The following is a 25,359-nucleotide window of genomic DNA, read 5'->3' on the forward strand; positions in this document are numbered from 1 at the left end:
AATAATATGTATACACAGTTTTGATATGAATAAAATGTTTGATTATTTTTTTTGGAAGTAATTAGTTTGATTATATATACTTTTTTAAACAATCTTTTTAAAGAGATGTAAAAGAAATAAGGCAAAATTAGACATCATGATCATTATCTTCATCTTTTTTTAAGTTAAAAGTGAAACAACAATAGCAAAAAATAATACTAAACAAAAAAGAGAGGAGAAAAAAAGGGGGTCAGAGATTGTTTTAACTAGTAACAGATTAATATTATATATGCGTTGTGCACACATTCATACTTTACCAAATTTCCATAATAATCTTGTCAAGGATGGACGTTTAACTGTGATCATCTTGTGTGTGTCTGCTAATAAAAAAGTCTGTTTCATTTTCACACTATGCATATTTGCAAGAAACTGCATAGTTTGGTTGATGAATGCAAAGCCTTTGAAGATGCACAGCAAAGAGTCATGGAAAACTGCTTATTTATATTCTGATATGATGCATGCTGGCTAGTTTGCTGTTTAAAAAAAACGATTATAGTTGCTGCATTTATGCACACTAAAATGCTGTAGATTTCTCCTTACAAGGGATTTTATGTCCTCAATAGCTGTTTCTCAGACTAGAGGGATTGTTTTAAATTGAGCCTCTGATCAAAAGCAGAGCCGTATGTGATCTTCAAAGCTTCAGTCGCACCGTCTCCATCTTTCTTACTGCTTTCCCAATATACATTTCCCCCTGTGACAAGACACAAACGTAGTTTTACTTGATCTCGGTGTAAATTTGCAATATTTGTTTCTGTTGGTGGATTTATAAGTCAAAAACACATGCCTCCTCTATGCAGTTCTTCTCTGACAAATGCCTTTAAATGGCCTGCTGATTTAACCAGCAATAATGGTGCTGCCTACTTTTCCTCCATCCACCAGACGCCCACATGCACCACATTTTTCCAGTGTCACTTGCATTCCCTGTCCACCCCCGGATGATGAAAACACACATTCTTTCTGCGGTCGCCCACATTCTGGGTGCCTGCAAAGTTTAGGTCAAGTCAAAAGCCGCGAAAAGTTTTTCACTATTGCAGTTCATTTGCATGCTGAGACGCTATTCTCATTTTATACTGATTGAGTTTTGTTCCAGCCCAACTGCCCTAGAAAACTTCAAGAGATGCTTGAAATTGTCCTGCAGCCTGTTTTTTTAAGCACTTTTGTAGTCAAAAGTAGCTTTCAGTTTGACGAACTAAAAAATTTAGTGGTAGTAGTAGAAAACTTTATTAATCCTTGTAAGAGTAAATTAATTTGCTACTGTTGACATCTCAAATACAGTAAATTGATAGAGAACAAAAACCATAAAACAGTACAACAACACAACATTTTGCCCCAACTACACGCTACATTCACAGTAAATAACTGAGCAATAAAAACAAAGCCTATACACATACAATTTACAGCACTTCATTAAAAAAACCTGACAGCGGTTGTAAAAAATGTAGTCCTAGTCCAGGGGTGTCAAACTGAGTTTTTGAAGGGCCGCAGCTCTGCACAGTTTAGCTTGAACCCTAATTAAACACTCCTGAATAAATTAATTGAGTCATTCAAGCTTGTTTGATACCTACAGGTAGATATGTTGAAGTACAGTTGGAACTAACCTGAGTTTGACACCCCTGTCCTATTCATATAATAACATGAAAGTCAAGATTCTTTATTTCTCACAGTGGCTAGTTTATAGTCCTGTAAATCTGATTTTATTTATGTCTTGCAATTTTGACTGTTCTCTGAGATATTAACTTGACAAATAAACTTTCCATTAAAAAAAAAAACAGGATTGTAAAATGAAGTAAGAATTGTGAGGAACAAAATCTAACTTCACAGCTCTGTTTATTTATTGCACTTGAGATTATGTCTGATAGTTTTAAGAAGGTCTTATAGATTTGTAAGATACAGAACGTTGAGAAAAAGATCAGAATTGTTTTAGGTTATGTGCAATAGTTTGAAATAAAATTTAAGATTATAAGAGTCTCATAAGTTTCAGATCTCACAGTTTAAAAAAATAAAAATAAGAAAAAAGTCAGAATTGTTGCAATCACCTCCTTTTTATTCTGTGGTAAAATAAACTTGAATATTACCTCATATAATTTTTAAGTCATGACATTTGAAAAAGCACCAAACCTGTTATTTTCATATAAAATGAGGAGAGATATCAGAATTTTATCATCCGCATAGAATAGTCATTCAGAATAAGAATTAACAGCTCAAAAGTGTTTTACAATCTTGCAAGCTGCAAAAATTGGCTTAGAAATATTGTACCAATGCATTCATGAGACACATTTTAGGATCTTTTTATAAACTAAAAAATGCGTTGAAGTTGTTTTCTGTGGGATTGACACCATTTCATAACGTGCTACAAATGCATAACTTATTTTGAACCTACAGCAGGACATTCTTTTTGCTTTTGTTTATGTTTTGAAGGTTTACATACATTGATCTTTCAACCCCAAATGACCTAAACAAGGCATGCTGTGGCTTTCCTTTCTCTAAATCTTCCTTTCCTCCTTCCTGCGGGTTTCCTCCCTGTGTTGCTCTCTGACCCCATCTTGGATGTGAGGAGTGGCTCTCTAGAACTTTCCAGAAGAGCTGACGGCAGGAATCTCAAGGGCAGTTCAACTGAGATCATACTCGGTTAGCAAAAAAAAAAAATAAAGCGAAAGTGTATATGCACTGCACGGGAAAGTTAAGGCACCCACACACAAAACTTCAACTACATCATAAGTGAGTGCTAAAGGAGTCCAGTGAGAGCTCCAGCTTTGAGAGTTTCTGCGTTTGGAGTTTGAGAGATAAAATTAACTTCTCTTACTGAATCGTTGTCGTCTTTCAGCTTCTGGCGTCCTGTGAGTTTTGGTGCTTGTTCTCAGATGTGAAATCAAAATGGCCCATTGGCTTTCTATTGCATCTCTGCACATTATTTTTATTGGAAAATGCAGATTTTGTGATGATGTAACCCTCTTCTGATGATGTAACCCTTATGGCATTAGTGGGGAAAATAATATTAAGCCTATTATTTTTACTGATACATTTTCTGAGGAAAATATGAGTGACTGTCTGAAAGTCAGTGCCATTTTACTGAGGTGTATTGGGTGTTTTGGACATTTTGTGTTGTTGCTAGGGTGTTCTGAGTGGTTCATTCTGTTGATGTGTTGTTGCTAGGGTGTTCTGATTAGTTTGTCATGTTGCTGAGGTCTTATTAATGGTTTTAGTTGATACAGTGCAGATTGAGTGATTTTCTCATATTGCTCTGTCTTTGCTTTGGCGTTTTAGCATGTTGCTATGTGTTTACAAGGTGATAACTAAGTGAATACTAAGTGATTTTAGCAAGTTTATAAGTGGACGTTAGGTCATTTTTTGAGTGGTTAGCATGATATGTGCTTGTTAGGAAGCTCTAATAGAATTTAGCATGCCATTATGTGGTTGCTAATGCATTTTTATGTGTTTTATCTTGACTATATATATTTTAAGGTATTTTTAGCATGTTGCTATTGTATAGCTACGATGTCTTGACTTGTTTTAGCTTGTCATATAGTTTTTAGAGTCTTTTGAGGGTTTTTTAGCTTGATGCTATTTGGTTGTTTGACTGTTTTAGCAAGTTGCAGTGTGATTCTGAGTGTTTTAGCATGTCATTATGTGCTTGTTAGGGTGTGTGGTTTTAGCACAATGCTATGTACTTATGTTGTTTTGATTAGATTTATCACATTGCTTTGTTGTTGCTAAGATACTTAATATGGTTTTGGCATTGTTTTTTTTTTTTTTTGAGGTTTAGCAAGTTTTTAAAAGGTTTTACCAAGCTTTACCAAGTGGCTATAGCATTTTCCTATGTGGTTGCTAATGTGTTCTGAGTTATATTAGCATGTTGCTGGAAATTGTTAAGGAGTTTTGAGTGGTCTTATCATGTCCTCATGTTGTTCCTCATGATTGGCCCATGTCAAAGATACTCGAGCATCACCTTATTATGTTTAAGGTGCTTAATGCATCATGTAATATAACCTTGATCTTTGTTATAATGTATTGTGTTTATTCTAATATGTATTCTAATAATAATTCTAATAGGATTTCTTTTGCTGCATTCTATAACTCCTCAGAAGGACCAGCTCATGCAGTTTTATACTATGCATGTTAAGTGTAAAAAAGCTGGGGCTTGAGCGAGGGACTGTAACCATGGCAACAAGGCGAGAGCGTATGGACTCCTGCAAACTTTAACGTCACACATCTTCTCCTTTTGCGTCAGAGCATTAAACCAGTGCCGTTTTCTCCTCTCCATCTCCTCTTTTTCCTCTTTTTCCTTCTTCCACTTCCGCCCCTCCTCCCTTTCTTGGTTTCTCCTCTTCTATCGCTCAACCTTTCCTCCTGCCGATCCAGGATAGAGGCAATGTGAATAATTCATGCGTCTCCTCACTGCGTCAGAAATGTGACACGTGCGCACGCACGCATTTAAAAGCACTCTTGCTTCAGGGACCCGGCGATGTCTCACTTAAACCCAACCCTCACCTTTTCAATGACAAGTGTATGCATTATGACACATGCTCTTATTCTTGAAAAAAGTGTTTGATTTTGATGTTTCCAGTGTGTGTTGTTGAGAGATGAATCAGAATGGGAAGGACACAGTCAGTGTGACCTGTTTGTGCTGAGGCTTGTCTTACATTACTCTGCAAGTGTGTGTAATGGTCAATGATGCGTGTCTGTCAGGGATTCAGACTGGACGCCTTTACCACCACAACGGGCAAAGAGCTCAGATATCGGGATAACAGCCAACAGAGATCAAGGGTATATTTGATTTTGTTCTAAATCTTTTATGTGTTTTTCTTTGCAGGACTAGGTTGCAACTTAGTGCTAAAACAAACAGTTAGTACTAACAGTTAGCTAGTTTGTCTGTTTGTTATTTTGTTTGTTATTTAGTTTGTTATTTCATTTCTTATTTTGTTATTTCGTTCGTTCGATCGTTGATTGGTTGGTTGGTTTGTTCGTTGGTTGTTTGTTAGTTAGTTCGTTGGTTGGTTTGTTCGTTGGTTTGTTTGTTTGTTTGTTTGTTTGTTCATTCAGCAGTAGTTCTTTCTTCTTTTTTGTTCAACATTGTCATTTGAACTAAATAAAAAATTATAAATGCATATAATTTTTTGTATGCTCATAATAACTAAACTTCATAAATGCTCATAATGACAGCCTAACGCAACAGCATGAAAGTAACATAAAATACTGCCCTGATAAATGAATTCATTTTAATAAAAAAAAATTATTCACTTTCTGATGAACAAGTTTTCAATGTTTCACTGTGCAATTGTTGATGTAGGTGTACATATTCATGTTTATCTACAAAATTCATCTTTTAAATGGATGTGAGAGATGGGGAGAAAGATTAAATTTAATAATATTTATATATTTCAGAATGACCTATATTCCAAAATGACCTGAACCCAAAACAACCACAAAAAAAAAAAAACTACACATCTTATAAAATAATTGTAAAAAGAAAATAAAAAAAAAAATAAATAAAAAATTTTTTAAATCTGTTGTGTAAAACATATGCTGGATAAGTTGGTGGTTCATTCCACTGTGGCAACCCTTGATGAATAAAGGGACTAAGCCAAAGGAAAATGAATTAATGAAAGTGGCAAAGCTTCTTTCTATTACAAAAAATATAATTTTTAAAGTCACATTTGAATGCATGTTTTCTCAGTCAAAAAGCATGAATGCATTATAAATGAAAATTGGAAAGGTTGATTAGAAAATAACTAAGCTTAAAAAAATATAAAAATGTATAGTTTTTTATAATAATGAAAATGATAAACGTGTTTATCCAAATTTCTAAAACCTAAACGTAAAAAAGAGAAATAAATCATAGACAATCCATAAATTGCGGTAAGTCTTTTCTTACTCATTAAAAAGGACCGGCCTTTAAATAATGCAATCCACAACTCCTATTATATTCACTCCTGCACGTGGAAACAACTCTGCATTATACTAGACACAATATATACAATATATCAATGCACACAAACATTTAATTAACCGCTGACCATTATACTTGCACATGGACTCCTGCATTGTCTCGTTCAGTCCCTCATTACGCCTGTTTTAAAGTCTGATCAGATGCTTTTCTGCAGCTGTGGTAATGTCTATGTTGTCATCATCTAATGAGAACTAATTAACGGTGTCACAATAGAGGAGAAGAAAGCGGACACGGATGCGTAATTGGAGTGTTTTGAGAACACATTTTCCTCCTCACCTGCGAGGCCTCATTGATATTCCTGAAACACAGGCCTGTGCTTACGAGCGGATGCTGATTTACATGTGTTCGTCTGCTAGGGCTTTAGAAGCTCAGTTAAATGCGTGTTTTCAGGCTGTACAAAATGTCATTCTGCACTCTCTGTACGGCGTGCTTGTTCTTAAAGAAAGTAATATGAAAGCAGAATTGACCCCGTTTGCTTGATTAGTAAATGTCCTTGGACTTACTGTGCATAATTCATAAGTTTGCAGCATTGTAATGGAAAATAGGTCTTTCATCTACATTTTCTCAGTCAATGAAATCACACTGTCACAAAACTGTATGAAAACTTGTGTTGAATAATCCAGCAGGCAGTAAGCTTTGTTTCCGTCCACCTTTTTTATGCACATTATGGAATATCAAATAAAAAACAATGCTTTATTGCGTTTTGTCTTCTGAGGCGCAAGTCATTTATTATATTAGTAAAAAGTCCCATGGTGGCCTCTTCTACTGCAAGAAAGTCCATTTTTCTTTTAAATGTTTGGCTCATAAGTTTAATAAGAAAGTGACAGTTATGTTTTTTCTTTGACTTTTTGTATGGAAATGGTGCATTATTTGCAAATGTTGTATGCGCTATTCCAGGTTTATACGTAGGTTTAATTCTAATGCTAATGTTAAAAGAGATTGAAAAATTTGTGATTTATTAATGAAGCCTCATGCCTTTAGCATTCCCAAAGTAATCCATTTATCAAAAGAACAACGGTATATATTTAGCAGAATGTACTTGCTCTTTACAGTACAATAAAAGTGAAAAGGAGTGAAAATGATAAAACATGGGATAAATAAATACCACACAAGTAATACATGGCACCATTAAGTTTTTATTGCATTTCCATACTTTTTAAAAAGTAAATCATACCAAAAGAATGTCACTGATGTCAAATTGTCATTGGTTTTCACATGCGTTTAACAGTGTGGTTTGTTGAATGACTTATCAAGTCTTCCATTAGAATGATTCATTCAAAAACGCAGATTCATTCAGTGATAAAACATAACTGTGCTGCTCTGTCATGTAATGTAGATTTATTCGAATTTAAAGAAGCTCATTTTAACTCCAACTTTAACTATATAGCATAGGCTGTACAAAATCACTATGCAGATATTTGAGAAAAGGTTACTTTGGAATTGCTTAACTATCCTATTTAGAAGTTTGACAACTGTAAAAATTCCTGGATGCCATAAATTTCTATGCTGACTCTAATTAACCTTATCAGTCCATTGAACTTATATTATGTTAAACTGACTTAAAACTGCTTGCATAACTTATAAAATTAAGTTAGAACATGATTAACTTAGTTTAATAAGCTACAATGAACTAAAATGTATGCTGTCATGACTAACTGTTCATATAATATTTTGCAGTGAAACGATTTGCTCAGAGTCATTTAATAAGCTTATATATTGAATTTGTAAGTCGTTAAGGAGTTATAATAGTTAAATGTCATGGCATAATCAGGAATTGTGTGTATAACACAATCTTTAGTCTGCCAAAGTGCAAGTTAAAGGCAATTCTACAATGTCACCATTGGCTTTAATTGCATGTTCACTTTAATTATAACAGAATAGCATGCAATACTTTTTCTTTAGTGTTAAATAATATATCATGCAGGTGTAAAACAACAAAAATGAAAGCAAGAGATGGCAGAAATGTTATTTTAGGCGAACCATGTCTTTAAAAGCTGTTAGCTTCACAGGGTCCGTTATTAATATTCCTTTCCGCATGCATTTGCTTGTAGTTCCCTGTAGGTGATAGTTACAGACCTGTGTTCCCCTGCATCTGTTGCTCCAGCAGAGCTGTCACTTTGATATCTGACAGGCAGCGTTTAGCCAGCTCAGTCTGGGTCTCAGTCCTTTTCGCAGAGACGTTGCAATCTATACTTACCCTGTGGTTTAGACAACACCAAACATCAACCGCATCACTTCCCTCAGTCAGAAACGCTCTGGGGGCCTGCTTGACTTCACAAGCAGCTGTTTAACATTGACAAGTGTGGCTTACGACCGATTCCTGAAGATGCTTTTGGTCGCACTTCAGCTTTTGCACAGCACTGCGGCCGTGGCGGTTGCTTCTGGCAGAAAAAAACAGCTCGCTGCATTGCAGTCATGCTTTAATAATGAAGAGGAATGCAAGTGAAGTCGAAAACGCCATGCATGCTTAAGTGTGTGCGCGAGTCGTTTTGTAGGTTAGCCTTTGTGTTTTAGTGAATGTGCCTGCTGAAGGTGTTTGTCTTTGCCCTTGCTCTTTGATTTCCCACAGGGCCGTTGTGACTGTGTCCGTCATCATCTTTCCTCTTCTCGGATGCTGCGCTGAGATTATTAATGATGTTTAGGCTCTGATTGTCAGTGCAGCTCATATGATGGCGACAGGCTGGATTAAATTAAGCGTTTAAATATTATTTTTGGATTTGATGGATGCTTGAGACTGAAAGGCTGAACAGTCAAGTGTGTTGAAGGATGTATGTGTGTGTGTTAAGGTTAAGGTCAGTGTTGTGTTACTTCAGGCTAGCATTGAGTGTGGGAACAGAGCTATAAACAGGAAGCTGATGTCACATTCTGGATAATAGCCAGATTTGGGTTGATAATGAATAGGATTTGCATATATAATGTTAGTGTATGGGCGGAGAGCGAATTACAGGGGGTTTGCGTCCCCTAATTAATGCTTGATCCCCCCTGAAGGAGGTCAAAACAAGATGTATGGGTGGGTCAGTTGTTTAATACTAATAAATATTTCACTCTGATCTGTATTTTAAATAATATTGTCAATAATTAAAATAATAGATAATATAAAAACCCATTTGAACACCCCTATAATGGTTCAAAACCATTGTTTGCATAATGCATAACTGCGCCAATCAGTCTATTAAAAAAGTCTTAAAGTGGCAGATCTGAGGCACCAATAGACATCGTGTTCACAAGACTTTGTTTTCTCATAAAATAGATGTTTGTATCTATAATTAGCCTGAAAATAAAATCAAATTTGATGCATAGTGTGTAGTTTAACCTACATTTTATTATCCAATAAATTTTATTAATAAACTGGATGAAGTTAATAATAAATACATAAATGACTGAAGCATGCATTACACAAACCAACCGAAACAGTTGATCCCCCTGATCGTCAGTGTATAATTTGCATACTGTGCATGGGGTCTTCAGGCCAATAACTTTTAGGAAAGATGAATGGGAAGACCCCTTTTTACATTGAAAATGTAACAATCCCATATTACCATGTATGTAAACTTCTTTTGAGGTAACTTAATATTTAATTTACAGTATATTACGTCTGTTCATTATTTTATCATTCTTTCATTTGTTCCGTTCACTCATCTATCCATCATTGGGTCATTCTACTGACCTTATAATAAGAAACGGCAGAAAACGGTCAAACTACTTGCTTTACAAACAAATGTTTGTATGGCTATACAGACCAAGTAGAATAATATAACAAGAAAATTTCAAATTGCAACAACAAGCAGCTTGATAAGCAGTTTAATGTCTAAAAATGAATGGAAGTGAATAAGACGGAAGTCTCGAGCCAAAAAGATTCAAATGGCAGCGCCCACTCGTTGGCGGAGAATAAGGTCAACAGAAACATGGATTTATTTTTGGCAAGATGTCTAAAAATGTATATATTTTAAACATTTTTGCTTATAGACCACATTAATCAAATACATTTTGAATTTATGAATACACATAAGTGACAGCTGAATGGTCTATCATTTTTTTGTACAAGTTTTAAGATCATATACACAATTTGTTTTGTCATCAGTGTTACCTGCTTTTTTGACAATATTAAAGCTTTTTATTATATATTATTTCTGTTTTCAGCTCATCATTATGATAATAATGAAAACGCAACAAATAAAGAGATAATGTTTTATTTGTTTTAATCAGGTTTTTTTCTAAAGTGCTATTTCATGATGTTCATTCACTTCTGAAACCATACATTTGATATAAGCATCTATATTCATTTTATAATGATCTCTATCATTATATAAACATCTATATAGAACATCTATGTAGAAGTAATGATGCAATCGTAAATCTAAAGTGTAGCAGAATTCAATTGATGTAAAGTTATTATCTTTTAAACGATTATATGTTTCTGTAGAATGACTCCTTTATTTATGACAGAGATTTTCAACTCTGGCTTTGGAGATCTACTTTTCCTGCAGTGTTTTTGCTCCAACCCTAATCAAACACACCTGAGTAAGCTAATAAAGGTGCTCTGGATTACTAGGTTATTACAAACAGGTGAGTTTGATCAAGGTCAGAGCTAAACTCTGCTGGAAAGTGGATCACGAGGGCCATAGTTGAGGACTACTGATCCATCCATTCATCCATCTATCTGTATTTTTTTGCTGTTCTATCTATCCATCATCTCCTGTATTTAAAACAGCTTCTCCCTCACTGAGATCATGTCACTATGATTGGCTGCTGACTGTACTGACATCTGACATCTGATTGACATGTCCGGACACAGGAGAGACCATCATAGGAAAAAAACTGAGGGAATGAAATATTTCAGTGCTTGATTGATGTTTTTGTTATAGAAATAGCGTCAATCACACATCATCAGAATCAGACTGAATAAATATCAAACAGCAACTATTTAAACTGGAAATCAACAGCTGTAAACCCTGTTTGTGGCCAGAATAATGTAAATACTTTGTGTTTATGAGAACTAGATCAATTAGACTAAACCTACAACTAGATTTCAGTGTGTGTTTGGATTGATATCATGATTTGCACTTCATCTATTAATGCTATTGTGATTGGATCTAATGTGACCTCCCGCTAATGGTCTGAAATGAAATGGCATTTGTTTATCATCTCAATTTCTCAATTTTAAATAAATAGTTCTCGTTATTCTGATTTTCAGGGTTTATCTCCCACTTTAATTTCTCATTCATTTATTGCAATGGCAGATTCCCTTATCAGATTGTTAGCAACCGAAATGCACAAACAAGAGAACAGTCTCTGGCGTCACTTAAACTATTCTAACTATGTCTGTCAAAACAAAGAGGCCTTATGTGGACAGTCCATGTCAGTGAAAATCACAAGAATCTGAGTTAAACAGGAAGTGAAGCCTCTATACAGATGGTGTGCGATGTTGTGACAAGAGAAAAAAAAAGTTCAGTCCATGTGTTCTAGAATGTGCCATGTAGAATGCTTAAGTTTGTACTTTGGTCTTGCAGCATAAACGTGGGATTTGTTATTTTTTTGTATAAATCAGACATGTTGTGTGTTAAATAATTTTAAAGGAACTTAAATATAATGCTAGTTAATGACCCTATTTCCATGTTCCATGCTTTTCTTTATACGAAACTATATAAATACAGTTACATGTAAATGTATTCATAACAGTGAGTTTTTCAGTGTTAATTAGATGTTTATATGTATACATCATGTAGTCCTAATGAAGTTTTATTACAAATTGTTTGTCACATGCCACTTTTATTAGAATAGTTGAATCATAATTTGGTTTTATGACTATTTCCCGACAATTTTTCAGCTTTACTTACATGTTTAGAGTCACACACACACACACACACACACACACACACACACATACACATATATACATGTACAGTCCATTCATACAGGTAAAGCTGAAGAAAGTATTATATTATGAAATTATAAATGAAAGCCATTTTAAAGTATGATATCATAAAAAATCATACCAAATTATTACTAAATATTGTTGTCATATATAATTACTTTATTTTTTAATTGAATGTACTTTACTTTATTGGCTGTGCACTGTCAATGTTGGCCAGGATGCTCTTTTAAAAGACATTTTTAATCTCAATGTGCTTCTGTTTCTGGAATATATACAATATTGTAATATAAAAAATTTATATTTTCTTGTGGTATCACTTTATTTTGATAGTTTTTACCTTTAGCTTTTAACATTTTTGTTGATTTTGAGTTACATTGCTAGTTCATGTCAACTAATTTTCATTAGAGTATTTGTAGACTGTAAGGTTGAGGTTTGGGTTAGTGTAAGTTGACAAGCACTTTCAAAGTTTTTATGGTCTGTTTAATGTCTGTTGGTCTGAGTATTATCTGCAGATTTTAGGCAGACGGTCTACTGATACTCTACTACTGATACTCTAATGATTTACTGTCGTTTAACTTCTTGTCAACAACATGTGTAAGGGACCATCAAAACAAAGTGATACCTTTGTTATTTAAAAAGAAACAACATTGTACTATTTCTAAAGATGTTCTGCACAGAAACACTAAGCTTTTAGCCATAACCTGACTTTTTCATTAATATAACCCTTTTAGAAAATTTAGAAACTGTTGTTATGTTTCCAAAAGTACAGAGAACAAGTTGTCTATCAGTGACTGACAGCGCTAGTTCTTCAATTAAAGCACTGCTGTTGGCTATTGTTATATAAATGTGTTACACTTGCAGGAGAGAATCTTCATGATAGCTGCTTCATGTTTTGTCCATCCAGAGATGAATCCGGATCTCTGTTTGCATGTAAAAAATAATTCTTTGTCCTCATAGCTTAGAAATGCTGGATAAGGCTGATTGGGTGCTATCAAAGCTGCTGTAATCCTGTGTGTATGTGTGTGTGTTTCCCTACTGGTTCGTTACTATTTGAGAGATGTTTGGAAGACTTTTAACTGCAAAGCGTGATCAATAATACAGTGTTGGGCTGATTAGGACGGGATGTAGATCATTGAGAAAGAGAGGGAGGGAAAAACAAACAAACAGGAGGAGGAGAGAGAGTGAGTGAACGGTGGAGATAGAAAGATGGAGGAACTGTTGGCAAGACAAACCATTTTCCGCACTGACAGATTGCGCTAATCCCACACAGCCATCTGATCTAAGAGGATCAGAGAGGTGAATCGTCTAGTCAGGCCTGGCTGGCCCAAGTGTCTCTGTGTCCTGTGTGTGGAGCTCAGAGCAGGCCATCAGATTTATCCTGTTAAGGTTTGCCTTCTGATGTAGATTTATACCATTGACTGGTAAGTTAGTGCCGTAAATAGTGCGACTATTTAAATGCTTGTACAGTAATGTATAAATAATGAATTGACACACATTTGATACACAGTGCGGTTTTTCAAGACAGTTTCAGCTATAGTAAATAGTGTTTATGAACTTATATAAAAAGCTTTACTTATTTAATTAATTGATTACTAAATATTATGTTATAGATATTAAATATTTATGTTGTGAATAATAATAAACAAAAATATGGCTTATTATTATTATATTTATTATTATTATTATTATGATGATGATGATTATTATTATTATTATTATTATTATTATTAGCATTTCTTATGTTGCATATAAATATATAATATATTATTTATTTGTTTTAATAAAATAACACTATTATTAATTAAATTTATTAATAACTGTATTTATGTGTAGAATAAATAAATCTTTACTAATATTACAGTTTGATTACAGTTTGATACAGTTTGAAACCTTTCATTATAACAATAAGTAATAAATAATATACACAACTGATATGATAACATATTGATAGCTATTTAATTATACTGTTTAATATTTTGAAAAATGATGATAATAAATACAACTCTTTATTATTATCATCCTTATCATCATCATCAAAATCATCATTATTATTACTTGCATTTCTTATGTAAATTATAACTTACAAGTACATTAATTTGTCGTTTTTTTTAATAAAATAAAACTATATTATTAATTATATGTATTAATAACTGTATTTAAGTGTATAATAAATAAATTGTTACTAATATTACTGTTATTATGAAACACATTTATAACAATAGGTAATAAATAATATACATGACTGATATAATTAGTTATTGTAACTAATAGCGGTTTAATTATACCGTTTAATATTTTAAATAAAAAATAAATATTATTATTATTATTATTATTATTACTATTATTATTATTATTATTATTATTAATAATAATAATAATAATAATAATAATAATAATAATAATAATAATAATAATTACAGCTCTTTAATATTATCATCATTATAGTCATCATCAACATCATTTTTATTAATATTTGCATTTCTTATGTTATATGTAATTTGCAAGTAAATTCTTAATTTGTTTTTATAAATTATGTTATAAATGTTATTTATTAATGACTGTATGTATATAATAAATTTTGTACTAATATTACTTTTATTAATATTATTATTATTTACTTTTCATTATAACAAAAAGTTATAAATAACAAGAAATAAAAAATAGGAAGAAATAAAACACAACTGATAGAATTAGATAAACTGGTGCACTTTATATCATAGTTCAGAGGGCAAATAGATCTGACTGGCAAAAGATGATTTAGGAAGAGAAGAACAGCTGACTCCTAGAACCTGTAATTAACAGGTCGATCATTTGGCAAAGAATAATAAAAAAGAGCTGAGGTGTATAGTGAGAAGGTGAAAGAGGAAATGAAGGAGTGAGAAAAGGAGAAGAAGAACGGATAGAGGAGGAGAGGAGGGGTGTTGAAATGGGCTATTTTTAAGCAGCTGTTTTCTTGGTTTGGTGGTGATTAACACAGACTGCAGCAGCAGAGCATGTGCTTTCATTCAATCTGTTTCACACTTTTTTCATTCAACAGAAAGGAGAGAGTGAGCTGTTTAACGTCTTGTCTATGTAATTTCAATTGCCTATGTAAATTCAATCAATTGTTGACTTATATAATGTACAATAGCTTATAAACACAACGGTTCCGTTAGGGTTTAATTAGGTAATGTTATTTATTGCATTTACTAATGTGAACTAACAACATTTATTAATCATAGTTCAATATGTGCACATGCATGATTAAAATCTAAAGCTGTGCTTGTTAACATTAGTTAATGCATTGAGTTAACATGAGCTAACAATTATTGACTTAATTACATTACAATTAACTAAGATGAATAAATACTGTAATAAATGTAATTTTTATAGTTTGTTTCATTAACTAACATTAACAAATGAAACCTTAGTGTAAAATGTTACCAACCTAACTTTATAAATTAAAAATAAAGTATTAGTGCAAATATATAAAAATGAATGCAGATGATTCTTTAAAATTGTAAAAAAGGCTATTTGTTTATATAGAAATATACATTATTCACATCATATAAATACGTTTATTAAATTAAAATTATGTTATGCATAGAAAGTAAAACGTAGGATATATCAATTAAAATAAATACTCTAAATGCATTAAAGAAAATAGTTTAAAAAGATAATAAAAATGTGTTCATAATACATTTTTTAATCAAACGTAAAGACAAAACTATGAATGAAAAAACTTCATTTGCATATTAAAAGAGATTATTAAGAATTTTACATTTATTATTATTATTATTATTGTTATTAATAATAATATACAATTACTTTACAATTCTATAATGCATTGTATTTACAATATATAAAAAAATAATAATAAGAGCATCTAAACAATTACTTTATTTTAAGTTTGTGAATACACGCTATATACACAAAATATATATATAAATGTAAGTGTATGTGTGATTTTTATTTTTTTATTTTTTTTACATTATACACGCATTATTACTATATCATCATCATCATCATTATTATCAGCAGCAACAATAATAAAAGTCTTTCTATACTCAGTGCTGCCACTAGAGGACTCTGTGGGTCTCTTTCAGTGTGTAAGGGCCACTTCTGCTGCAGACTGTGATTTTCCCATCAGGACTGTGTTAGTGAACAGACAACAGGTGAAAGCAAAGGGGCCAATTCATGGCCTAAATCCCAAAAATAGCACCCATTCCCGTCAGCGGGGCACTGGTGGCCAAGTGTGTATGTTTGGTTTTCTTGAGGGGGTCTGGAGGTCTGCAGGGGCGCACAGGGAGATGAGGGCAGGTGATCAAGAGATGAATGTGCTGGATTTAGCAGATCTCCAAAAGAGATGACAGGTGTGGAATGGGGGGGTCCGGGACATGCAGAGCTACACATCGCTTTTTCAGCTTGAGAACCGTTTTAGGCTCTTTGAAGTGTCCTGTAACACCAGTGTTGTTGAGTGCGATGCAGGAATTCCCAGTGAAACAGGATGAGGGGGTGCGACATATAATTCAGTCCCCTCTTTTTTTTAGAATGTTGAATTTTGTTTCCCAGGGACTTTAAAGTTGGTACTAAAGCCACATTTGACACATTTGAGGGAAAAAAAAAATCAAAGAGGGGCTAATAATTCTGACTTCAGCTGTATATTATAACGTAATATATAATAATAGTAAAGAAATAATTGATATTAGAATTAGAATTATATTATAAATAATATTATATTGCTAATTAAAAACATTAAGAATAAGAATAAATATAGATCAAGAATTATTTAATAATAATACCACTTTTACATATGTAAAAATGTATAGTATATAAAATATGTGATATACATGGTATTTAAAATATGAATATATTAATATATTAGTATATGTAATTATTTGATAATTACCTGTAAACAATACTAACTTTTATTATATTTAGTGATTTTAATACAAATAATAATTGTATGTATATATATATATATATATATATATATATATATATATATATATATATATATATATATATATATATATATATATATATATATATATATATATTAATTAATACATTTTTAACACTATATATGATAGTATAATCGTAAATGATAATATTATAATAAGAAATATTAAAAATAATAATAATAAATAAATAAAAAAGCACATAAATATGTAGTATATATGGCATTTAAAATATGAATATATAAATATATGTTGGCATGAAATTAATAGTTAAACACCTGTAAACAATACAAACTTTTATTATATTCACTGTGATTTTTGAGTTTAATGCAATGTATAAATGTTCATATTGTCTTGTTTTATGCTAAATTCATGAATACTTCCAAAATAGGCATGTACTAGAAAGCATTGCTTGTGCATGTTAAAAAGAATGTCATCAGAGTCAAGTATTCCATCCGTGTGACTGTCTCATTTATCAGGGGTTGCCACAGCGGAATTAACCGCTAACTAATATCCCAACTACTCTGGCATACGTTTTACGCAGGGGATCCCCTTCCAGCTGCAACCCAGTACTAGGAAAAATCTTATTTATTGTTGATTTTTTTTTTGTTTTCCACCTCAGACGATGTGTGTGACCTAAAGGCAGAGCTTCCCGTTTTCGGCATCCAAATGACGGCCAAAGAGCGAGGCTCGCTGGAGCACAACGAGGAGCGAGACCAGGAGGATCTGGACACTGGAAACGGAGAGAAGGGCCAGGAGGACGAGCAGGAGAAGAAGAAGGAGGAGCAGGAGGAGCTAAGGGGAGCAGCAGATGAGGAAGAGGAGGAGGAGGAAAATGAGCTGGAGGTGTTGAGGTCTCAGGTGGTGCAGCTGCTGCTGGAGCTGGAGGAGACCAGAGAGGTGTCCCAGAAGCATGAGGACAGCTATAATGAGCTGCAGGGTGAGTGTGCGCACAAACACAGCTGTGACATCAGAGTGACATCATCATGGGAGAGCCCTCTGAGCGTCGTCAGCTGTCACTGACCCATAAAAACACCTGTTCCTGCTGACTGGCAGGGCCTCACACTGGCATTCCTGACTTGTTAGTGCTGGATGCCTGGGGTAATTGCTGATTAGTCTGTCTAATGTGGCTGCAGGTCTTCTAGAGGTTTTGTTGTTCTTTTAAAGTCTCCATTTATACCATTTCATTTACTCCATTTATTATAAAAAAATATTTGGTTTGTTTTATTTGATCTTTCATCTCTCTTATTTAATAAATTTTTAACATTTGTTTAACTATAATCTGTTTGATTATGTTTTATCTTATTTCTTTTATTGTTGTAAAAAAAAATTCTATTTTGTTTTTTTATGTCATTTGTTTGAATTTCTAAAGATTTTCTTAGTTAAATTTGTTTGTTGTCTCATTTAATTTCTTTGTGTACATAACCATTTTTTTTTTATTTGTTATTTTTATTTATTGTATGATTTTGTTTTATTTATTATGCTGTCATATTGCATCATTGATGCATTTTAGTCTGAATTTTTTTTGGTTAGCTTTCATATATTTTACATTTTACATTTTTGTGTATCCCTCACTAAGATGCAATATTACAATATCTGTTATAACGTAATTAATTAATTAAATAATTGTTCCCCTTTTTAATATTTTTTTGTCGTCTTTTATGCCTTTTAGTTGTCTAGTTTTCAGTTGTCCTTTAATTTTTTTCCATTATACCCTTTTCCATTTATTTATTTATTTATTTATTTATTTATTTATTTATTTATTATATTTTTAATTAATTTTTGTCTTTTTATTTATTATTTATTATGTTCTAATGTTAGTATTTTCTGCTTTGATATGTTCTCCTATTCCATTTATTTGTTTTTTTCATTTACTTAAAAAAATAATAATAAATAATAAAAAATATATAAAAATAAATAAATAAATAAATAAATAAATGTATATATTTAAAAATTAAATGTTTATTTATTTTTTCAATAATATTTGTCTTTTATATTGATCTGTTAATTATATTTTGTGATTTTGTTACTATTTTCTTTTTCCATTTATTAGATTTCTTTTCAATTTACTTTTTAAAAAGTTATTTATTAAATAGATTTTTCATGAATATTTGTCTTTTTTTAATCTATTTTTATTGTCATTTTTGTTAGTATTTTGTTTTTGTTTTGATATGTTGTCTTATTCCATTTATTTGATCTTTTTTTCCATTTACTTTTTAAAAATCTATTTACACATTTTTCCACATTTTTCTTTTATTGAAAAGGCCTTTTTACTCTTAAACTTCTCATATTAATTAGGAAAATATATAATAACCAATATTTATTGGTTTTTGATGTCATTCCCTGTGTTTGTAGGTCTTTTGGAAGAAGAGCGTCTGGCTAGTGCCCATCAGGCCGAGAGCTTCACCAGACAAATCCAGAGACTTCAAGGTGAACAGAAACACATTTATAATTCTGTCTGCATCGCAATAAACACACTCACTGATAAATATAAGTAACTTAAAATATGACAGATATAAAAACCATTTTACTCGGTCATCAGGCAGCTGTTTTGTCTTATTCCATCCGACATTTTGAAAAACAGCTGTGTCCAGTGTTTATGAATAAACAAGCTGTTTTATGCTTTCATCACAGAGCACGGCTGATTTGAAGAGGCTATTTGCATTTTTTATATATTTATGCTGAAAGAAAATTAAAAAAACATTGGCTATGTTTGGAATTTTTTTTGCTGTGAATATTGTGCATTATGTAGATTTTTGTGTACGCACTGAATAACAATACTGTATAACTCCAGTATCATAGTACAATGCACTGTAAGCTTCGTCCCACAGCACAGTGTGCTTGACGTAAGATTCAATTGCTTAAATCAATTTATTTTACCTAATCTTGGATTATTTAAAGACAATCATTGTTTTGTTTGGTTTAGTTTTTTTGCTTTTAGCAATGTAATTTATTACAATTTTATTTCGTTTTTGCTTTTGTTTCTTTTGTTTTCTTTCATTTGTTTCCTTTTTGCTTGCTTTTGTTTGTTTTATTTTATTGTTATATATTGTTTTATTTGATTACATTTGTTTTTTCTTGTGTTTTTTGCTTTGCTTTTAATTATTTTATTATATTTAATTTTATATTTGCTTTGATTTTGTTTAATTTCTTGTTTCTTTTGTTTCATTTTGTTTTGTTTTTGTTTTGCCTTTAGTTATTTAATAAAATTTTTTGTTAATATATTTTTGTTTATTTTTGTGTTATTTAGTTTTATTTAGTTTTGTTATGTTGCTTTTAGTTATTTTATTTTTTTATTTCATTTTTGCTTATTCTTGTTTTGTTTTCATTCTATTTTTGCTTTGATTTTGTTCCATTTTTATTTTTATTTTATTTTTGCTTTGATTTTGTTTGTTTTTTTCTTGTGTTTTGTTTTTTGCTTTGCTTTGTTTTTTTGTTACTTGATTTTTTAAAATTTTTTATTTGATTTTTTTTATTTGTTGTTTCTTTTGTTTCATTTAATTTTTTTTGCTTTGCTTTTAGTTATTTAATTTTATTTATACATTTTTTGCTTTGCTTTTAGTTATTTAATTTAATTTTTGTTGTTTTTTTGTTTTATGTTTTCTTTTGTATCATTTTGTTTAATTTAATTCAATTTTTGTTTAATTTTTGTTTAATAATTTAATAGTCTATTCCTTTTCTCAATTCAAATGTGCAGAGGCTTGAATCCGAATACAGTACAGTATTACATACGTCACAACCAAACAAGTTGTTGGAGTCCTTAAAAATGTAATTTTCTTACAGCGTTTTGCCTTTAGTTTGCTGAAGTGCTGTTGGGTTACCGCAGTGAATAGAGAGGTGAAAAGCAGAGATGCTGGAGTTGTGTTTCTCCTCCCCAGTGACTCAATTACAGTCTCTCAGGGGCATTCAATTAAATCAACTGTGAGCAGACAAAATAAACCAGCTTTTGCAGAAATGCATGGGTGATGCCGTGGTGTCATTGTAGGTAATAGAGTCACAGTTATATGTATAGATAACACAAATGACTGCAACAATCACCATGAAAGACATTCATATGTGTATTTTACTGTTCACATTACCTACATTGCATGTAAGAAGCTGATTATAGTTTTCCAGAATCCCCTGCAGGCTAAAATGCACACTTTGAGTGGTTAGTTTGAGAGGTTTTGACATTTTTCTGCTTCTCGACAGCTAATGAATTTCTGTAATGAGATGTGAAGCGAATCCCTGATGATAGACCTCAAATGGTATTGATAGTCTTAAGAGGTTCATATATAAATGTTACATGGATTTATTAGTTAGAGTACAGCTTATATGGTTTTGGAAATCTACTGATACAGGTATTCAAAGATAGCATAATTTTCTTTAGTGTGCTGAAGTGCATATAGTATTTACATTTTCTCTGTTTTACCTAAATAGTGATCTATAAAGTGATGAATGTAGCTTTTATTTTCAATCATTTAGTGATGTGCTGTTATTTATATATATAAAAGATGTTCATTTTATGTGTATGTTCTGCTCCTCAGCCCAGCTGCGGTCAGTGCAGGAGGAGCTGGACAGTCTGGAGGAGGAGAAGGCCAGTGAGCTGTGGGAGGCGCAGGAGGAGCTGCGAGCGGCGCAGGACGAGGTGCAGGAGCTCCAACAGGCGGCAGAGGAGGCTGCCGCTGAGCGGGAGAATGACATCGCCTTGCTGCAGGAGGAGCTGTGCCGTATGCGGGCCGAGCTGGAACGTCTGCGCGGCACCACACAGGAGTACGAGCTGGAGCTCACAACACTAAGAGCCGAGATCAACATGAAGAACCAGAGCAGAGAGCAGCAGGAGAAACCAGGAGGAGGTCTGAGCGCAAACACACTGCAAAACAACAGTTTATACACCTTCTTATGCACCATGGTGCTTTGAATTAATTGAGAGTGGGACATCTGTTAAACTGTAAATGTGGTGTAAAAATTTTACACTGTAAAATAATAGTACCGCAAAAATCGTTGGAATTGACTAAGCGTTGACAAAAACTTACAGTGTTTTTTTTTTCAGTTGATGAATGATAAAAAAAATAAAATAAAGTGACATTAGTAACGATAATTTTTAATTTAATTTAATTTAATAATTTAATTTAATTTAATTTAATTTAATTTAATTTAATTTAATTTAATTTTATTTTATTTTATTTTATTTTATTTTATTTTATTTTATTTTATTTTATTTTATTTTATAACACCCTATTTGATTGTATAATCATTTTAAATTTCATTTTGTTTATTTATTTATTTAAATATTTTATTAATTTAGTTTAATTGTTCTTTTTAGCTTTAATTTATCTTGTCATCTTATTTCTTTTGCCTTATTAATCAACTAATAATTAATTAATTAGGGTTATAAATTGTGTCATTTTTATTTTACATTTAAAGCAACCAAACAAACAAGTAAACAAACAAACAAATAAATATGAATAAAATAAAGTTTATTTTCTTTATTATAGGTTATCATAGAGTTTTCTGTGTGCAGATCCCACTCATAACACACAATCTCCATTGCAGCATTATATCTGACATATTCTGATAGCAAATAAACCTTATGCAGATGCAGATATTTTCACTTAACCTCTCCCACCCCATGCCCTGATTACTGACAGAACACTCGATATTACCCAAAATGCACTGCCACCAACAAATACGAGTGTATTACCAGCTCTTTTAAGGCTTGAGTGTGTTTTTGATATAGTGACACAGCGCAGGAGCTTTATTTGTCTACCAATGATGTCTTCCTCTGCTCTCTGCTCCCTCCATGCCATTACAAGTTTACTTTAATAAGATCTGCAATAAAATCAACATACCAGTGATTGCTCTGATCACAGAACAGTGCTGAACACTAACCTTTGACTGATGCGTTGATGCTAACTCTGATCTGGGGTCAGATACAGCAGTTGTTTATCAGTATGTGCACTTCTGAGAGTTGTGTTTACCACACACGCACACACACACTGGATCTGGCAGAGACAGAGTGCAGATGTGAGTTGTTTTTGCTTGTGAGATTCCTGTTAGATTAGAGCTATCTGCTATCAGGGGTTGAGCGGTGCACCATGGGGGATGAGCACACTCCTCCTGATTGACAGCTCACACTGCTGATGCTGGAATGCTTTATTTACAAAGAAACTCTTTAGAAAATGGGTTGGTGTAGATTTTTAGAGTCTGGTTGCATGTTCGTTGAGGTGTTTGTTTCAGGGTGGTCTTTTTTTACAATGTCGTTGGTGAAATGGGACACAAAAATTATGGTTTGCTATGTACCTCAGGTTTAATGACACGGTTTGGTGTCTTTCAGTACAGTAAGGTGTAAAGAAATGCAATTGCTAAACACTAACATTTTAAATAATTAAATATATTCAAATGTGATTACAGTTTGTATATATAGTTGAAGACTAAATGATTAGTCCTTTTGTGAAATTGCTATTCCTTTTGAAATAGTGCTGTTTAATGAGACGGATATTTTTAAAAACATTTTAATAAAAAAAAAGAAAAAATGCACAAAAGCATGCACATTAATCTAAATGGACGCTCAGCCAAACAGCAAAAATATCATCAAAAAGGTGGCAACACCAAAGCTCCAAAAAATACCAATTTATTAAACTAAAAAGCCTAACACAAGGGTAATGTGTCGAGCAGACGTCTAGGGCTGGGCAATTTGGCCTAAAATCAAAATCTCGATTTATTGAACATTTTAACATGATTATGATTAATGGACAGATATTTTATTTATTTAGTTGATGTTTTTGCCCTCATACTGTGGTTCCCTGACAAGTTTTGTACAGTATATGTGTTTACAAATTACAAGTGAGAGATTAGGAAAGAGGGGTACATTACTTGACTTGAAAATAATTGAAGGAAACACACACTATTATGTATGATTATTTATTAAACATCAATGCTGAACAACTAAAACTTATAACACAGATTGCCTAAATAACTTGCACTTTTGGAAACAAAATGTATTATTTTCAGTGTTTTTCATATTAAAAGTCGAAAATAAGCAGTATCTCTTCTAAATGAAATAACTCTTGCATCTTCTGTAAACAAATATTTTAATGTAAACAATTTGAATGCAATGGAAAATATGCCGTCCCAAGGCATCTCTGGTGCAGCTTACAATCGTTGTCAATGTAGTGCAAACTCAGGCTCAAGAATGAGTCCGTCGTCCTACTTGACCAGAGATCAGATGTGGCTGCAAAATAGCTGCAGAAGTATAAATCATCCTCAGCCTAACGGAGCGGTGTCTCGTGACTCCACATGCGGTAGGGAAAGTAATTGAAAAAATCGTCCTGGAAAAATGTGATCGATTATAGGTTCTGAATGTCGATTACGATTACTTTTTGATTAATCGCCCAGCCCTAACACCGGCTCTTCATCAGACAGTTTTCATCACAGCATCATGCTCTTTTTATACACTTCCGGACCACATGATCTCATCCGTTATCTCAAAACAGTATATAAATTACACAACTTGCATATGATAATCAGTTGTTTGGGTAAAGGTTTTTTGGTGGTTTTGTAGACAACTGAAATTGTGATATTGGCTAATAATAACTTTAGCAGTTACACGTTTTTATGTTGAATAAGAAATATTAATATGTCAGCCAAACTAACAGAATTCAGACGTTCTTCAGAAGCAAAATAAAATAATTTAAAAATGTAATAGATAAAAAATATTGTAAAAAAAAAAATCTTGCTCTTTTAAACATCACTTTTCAAACTTTTAAAATTAGCAGGAGGGATAATAATTATTTAATCTTCCACTATCTATCTATATGTTTAAAAACTAGATGTTTCTAAAATATATGTACACGCTGTGGGTAAAACAAAGCTGTATTTGTGTGGTGCATAGTCATATTAAATCAAAAATATAGTGTTTACCTGCTGTTTGGTTGATGGTGTAAATCATCTATTTCTGTGAAAGTATAACTATAATGCAAGACTTTAGAAAGACCCAAATACTAATATATGCTAGTATTCTGAATTCAGTGTATTTCCCTCCATCTGACATCTGTTGAATGTTGTGGTTGAACAGGTGATGTGGACCAGCTGATGGAGGAGTGTCGCTCTTTAAAGGATGAGCGTCAGACTCTGAAGAACGACAACAAAGAGCTCTCGGAGAAACTGGAGATACTGGAGCAGCAGCGAGCCAGGTGATTGGCCACACGGCCTGTCAATCACACACTCAGCCAACGAGGATCACTGACTCGGTCTGTTAATTGGGTTAGCTTGACCGCTGAAGCATTCGGCCATAATCTGTCTCAATGGACACACTCTCTGGAACTATTTAGCAGCTATGAATGCCTTTGCAGCTACATGAAACGTTAATGACTGTGTATTTCAACGAATCCAAATATATTGGCAAGGAGAGGAGCCACAGTTGTCCTACTGCTGTTTTAAAACATCAACTATGCATATATAATTATGTTTTTTTAAGTAATGCTAGACGTGTCAGCTCTAAAAACTTGGGAAAAGCTGATAGTGCTGACGTTTATTGCAATCACATACATTTTGCAAATTGAAACTTTATATCACCA

The 25,359-nt window shown here is 32.4% G+C and overlaps 1 protein-coding gene across 3 annotated transcripts in view; it reads left to right on the forward strand.

Moving 5' to 3' along the window:
• The window catches only part of ccdc136b (coiled-coil domain containing 136b), a 38,458-nt gene that overhangs the window by 1,844 nt on the left and 11,255 nt on the right, over positions 1 to 25,359 (forward strand). For all 3 annotated transcript variants that reach the window (XR_015482754.1, XM_087248036.1, XM_087248037.1), the window contains exons 3-6: positions 17,424 to 17,741; positions 19,157 to 19,231; positions 21,328 to 21,636; positions 24,858 to 24,975. Coding sequence is in view for 2 of the 3 variants with exons in the window: in XM_087248036.1 (XP_087104162.1) it covers positions 17,424 to 17,741; positions 19,157 to 19,231; positions 21,328 to 21,636; positions 24,858 to 24,975 (820 nt within the window). In the remaining variant the exon portion in view is untranslated. The remainder of the gene's footprint in view (positions 1 to 17,423; positions 17,742 to 19,156; positions 19,232 to 21,327; positions 21,637 to 24,857; positions 24,976 to 25,359) is intronic.

Source organism: Danio rerio, chromosome 4 (genome assembly GCF_052040795.2).
Source record: "Danio rerio strain M-AB ecotype USA chromosome 4, GRCz13ab, whole genome shotgun sequence".
NCBI classification, from domain to species: Eukaryota; Metazoa; Chordata; class Actinopteri; order Cypriniformes; family Danionidae; genus Danio; species Danio rerio.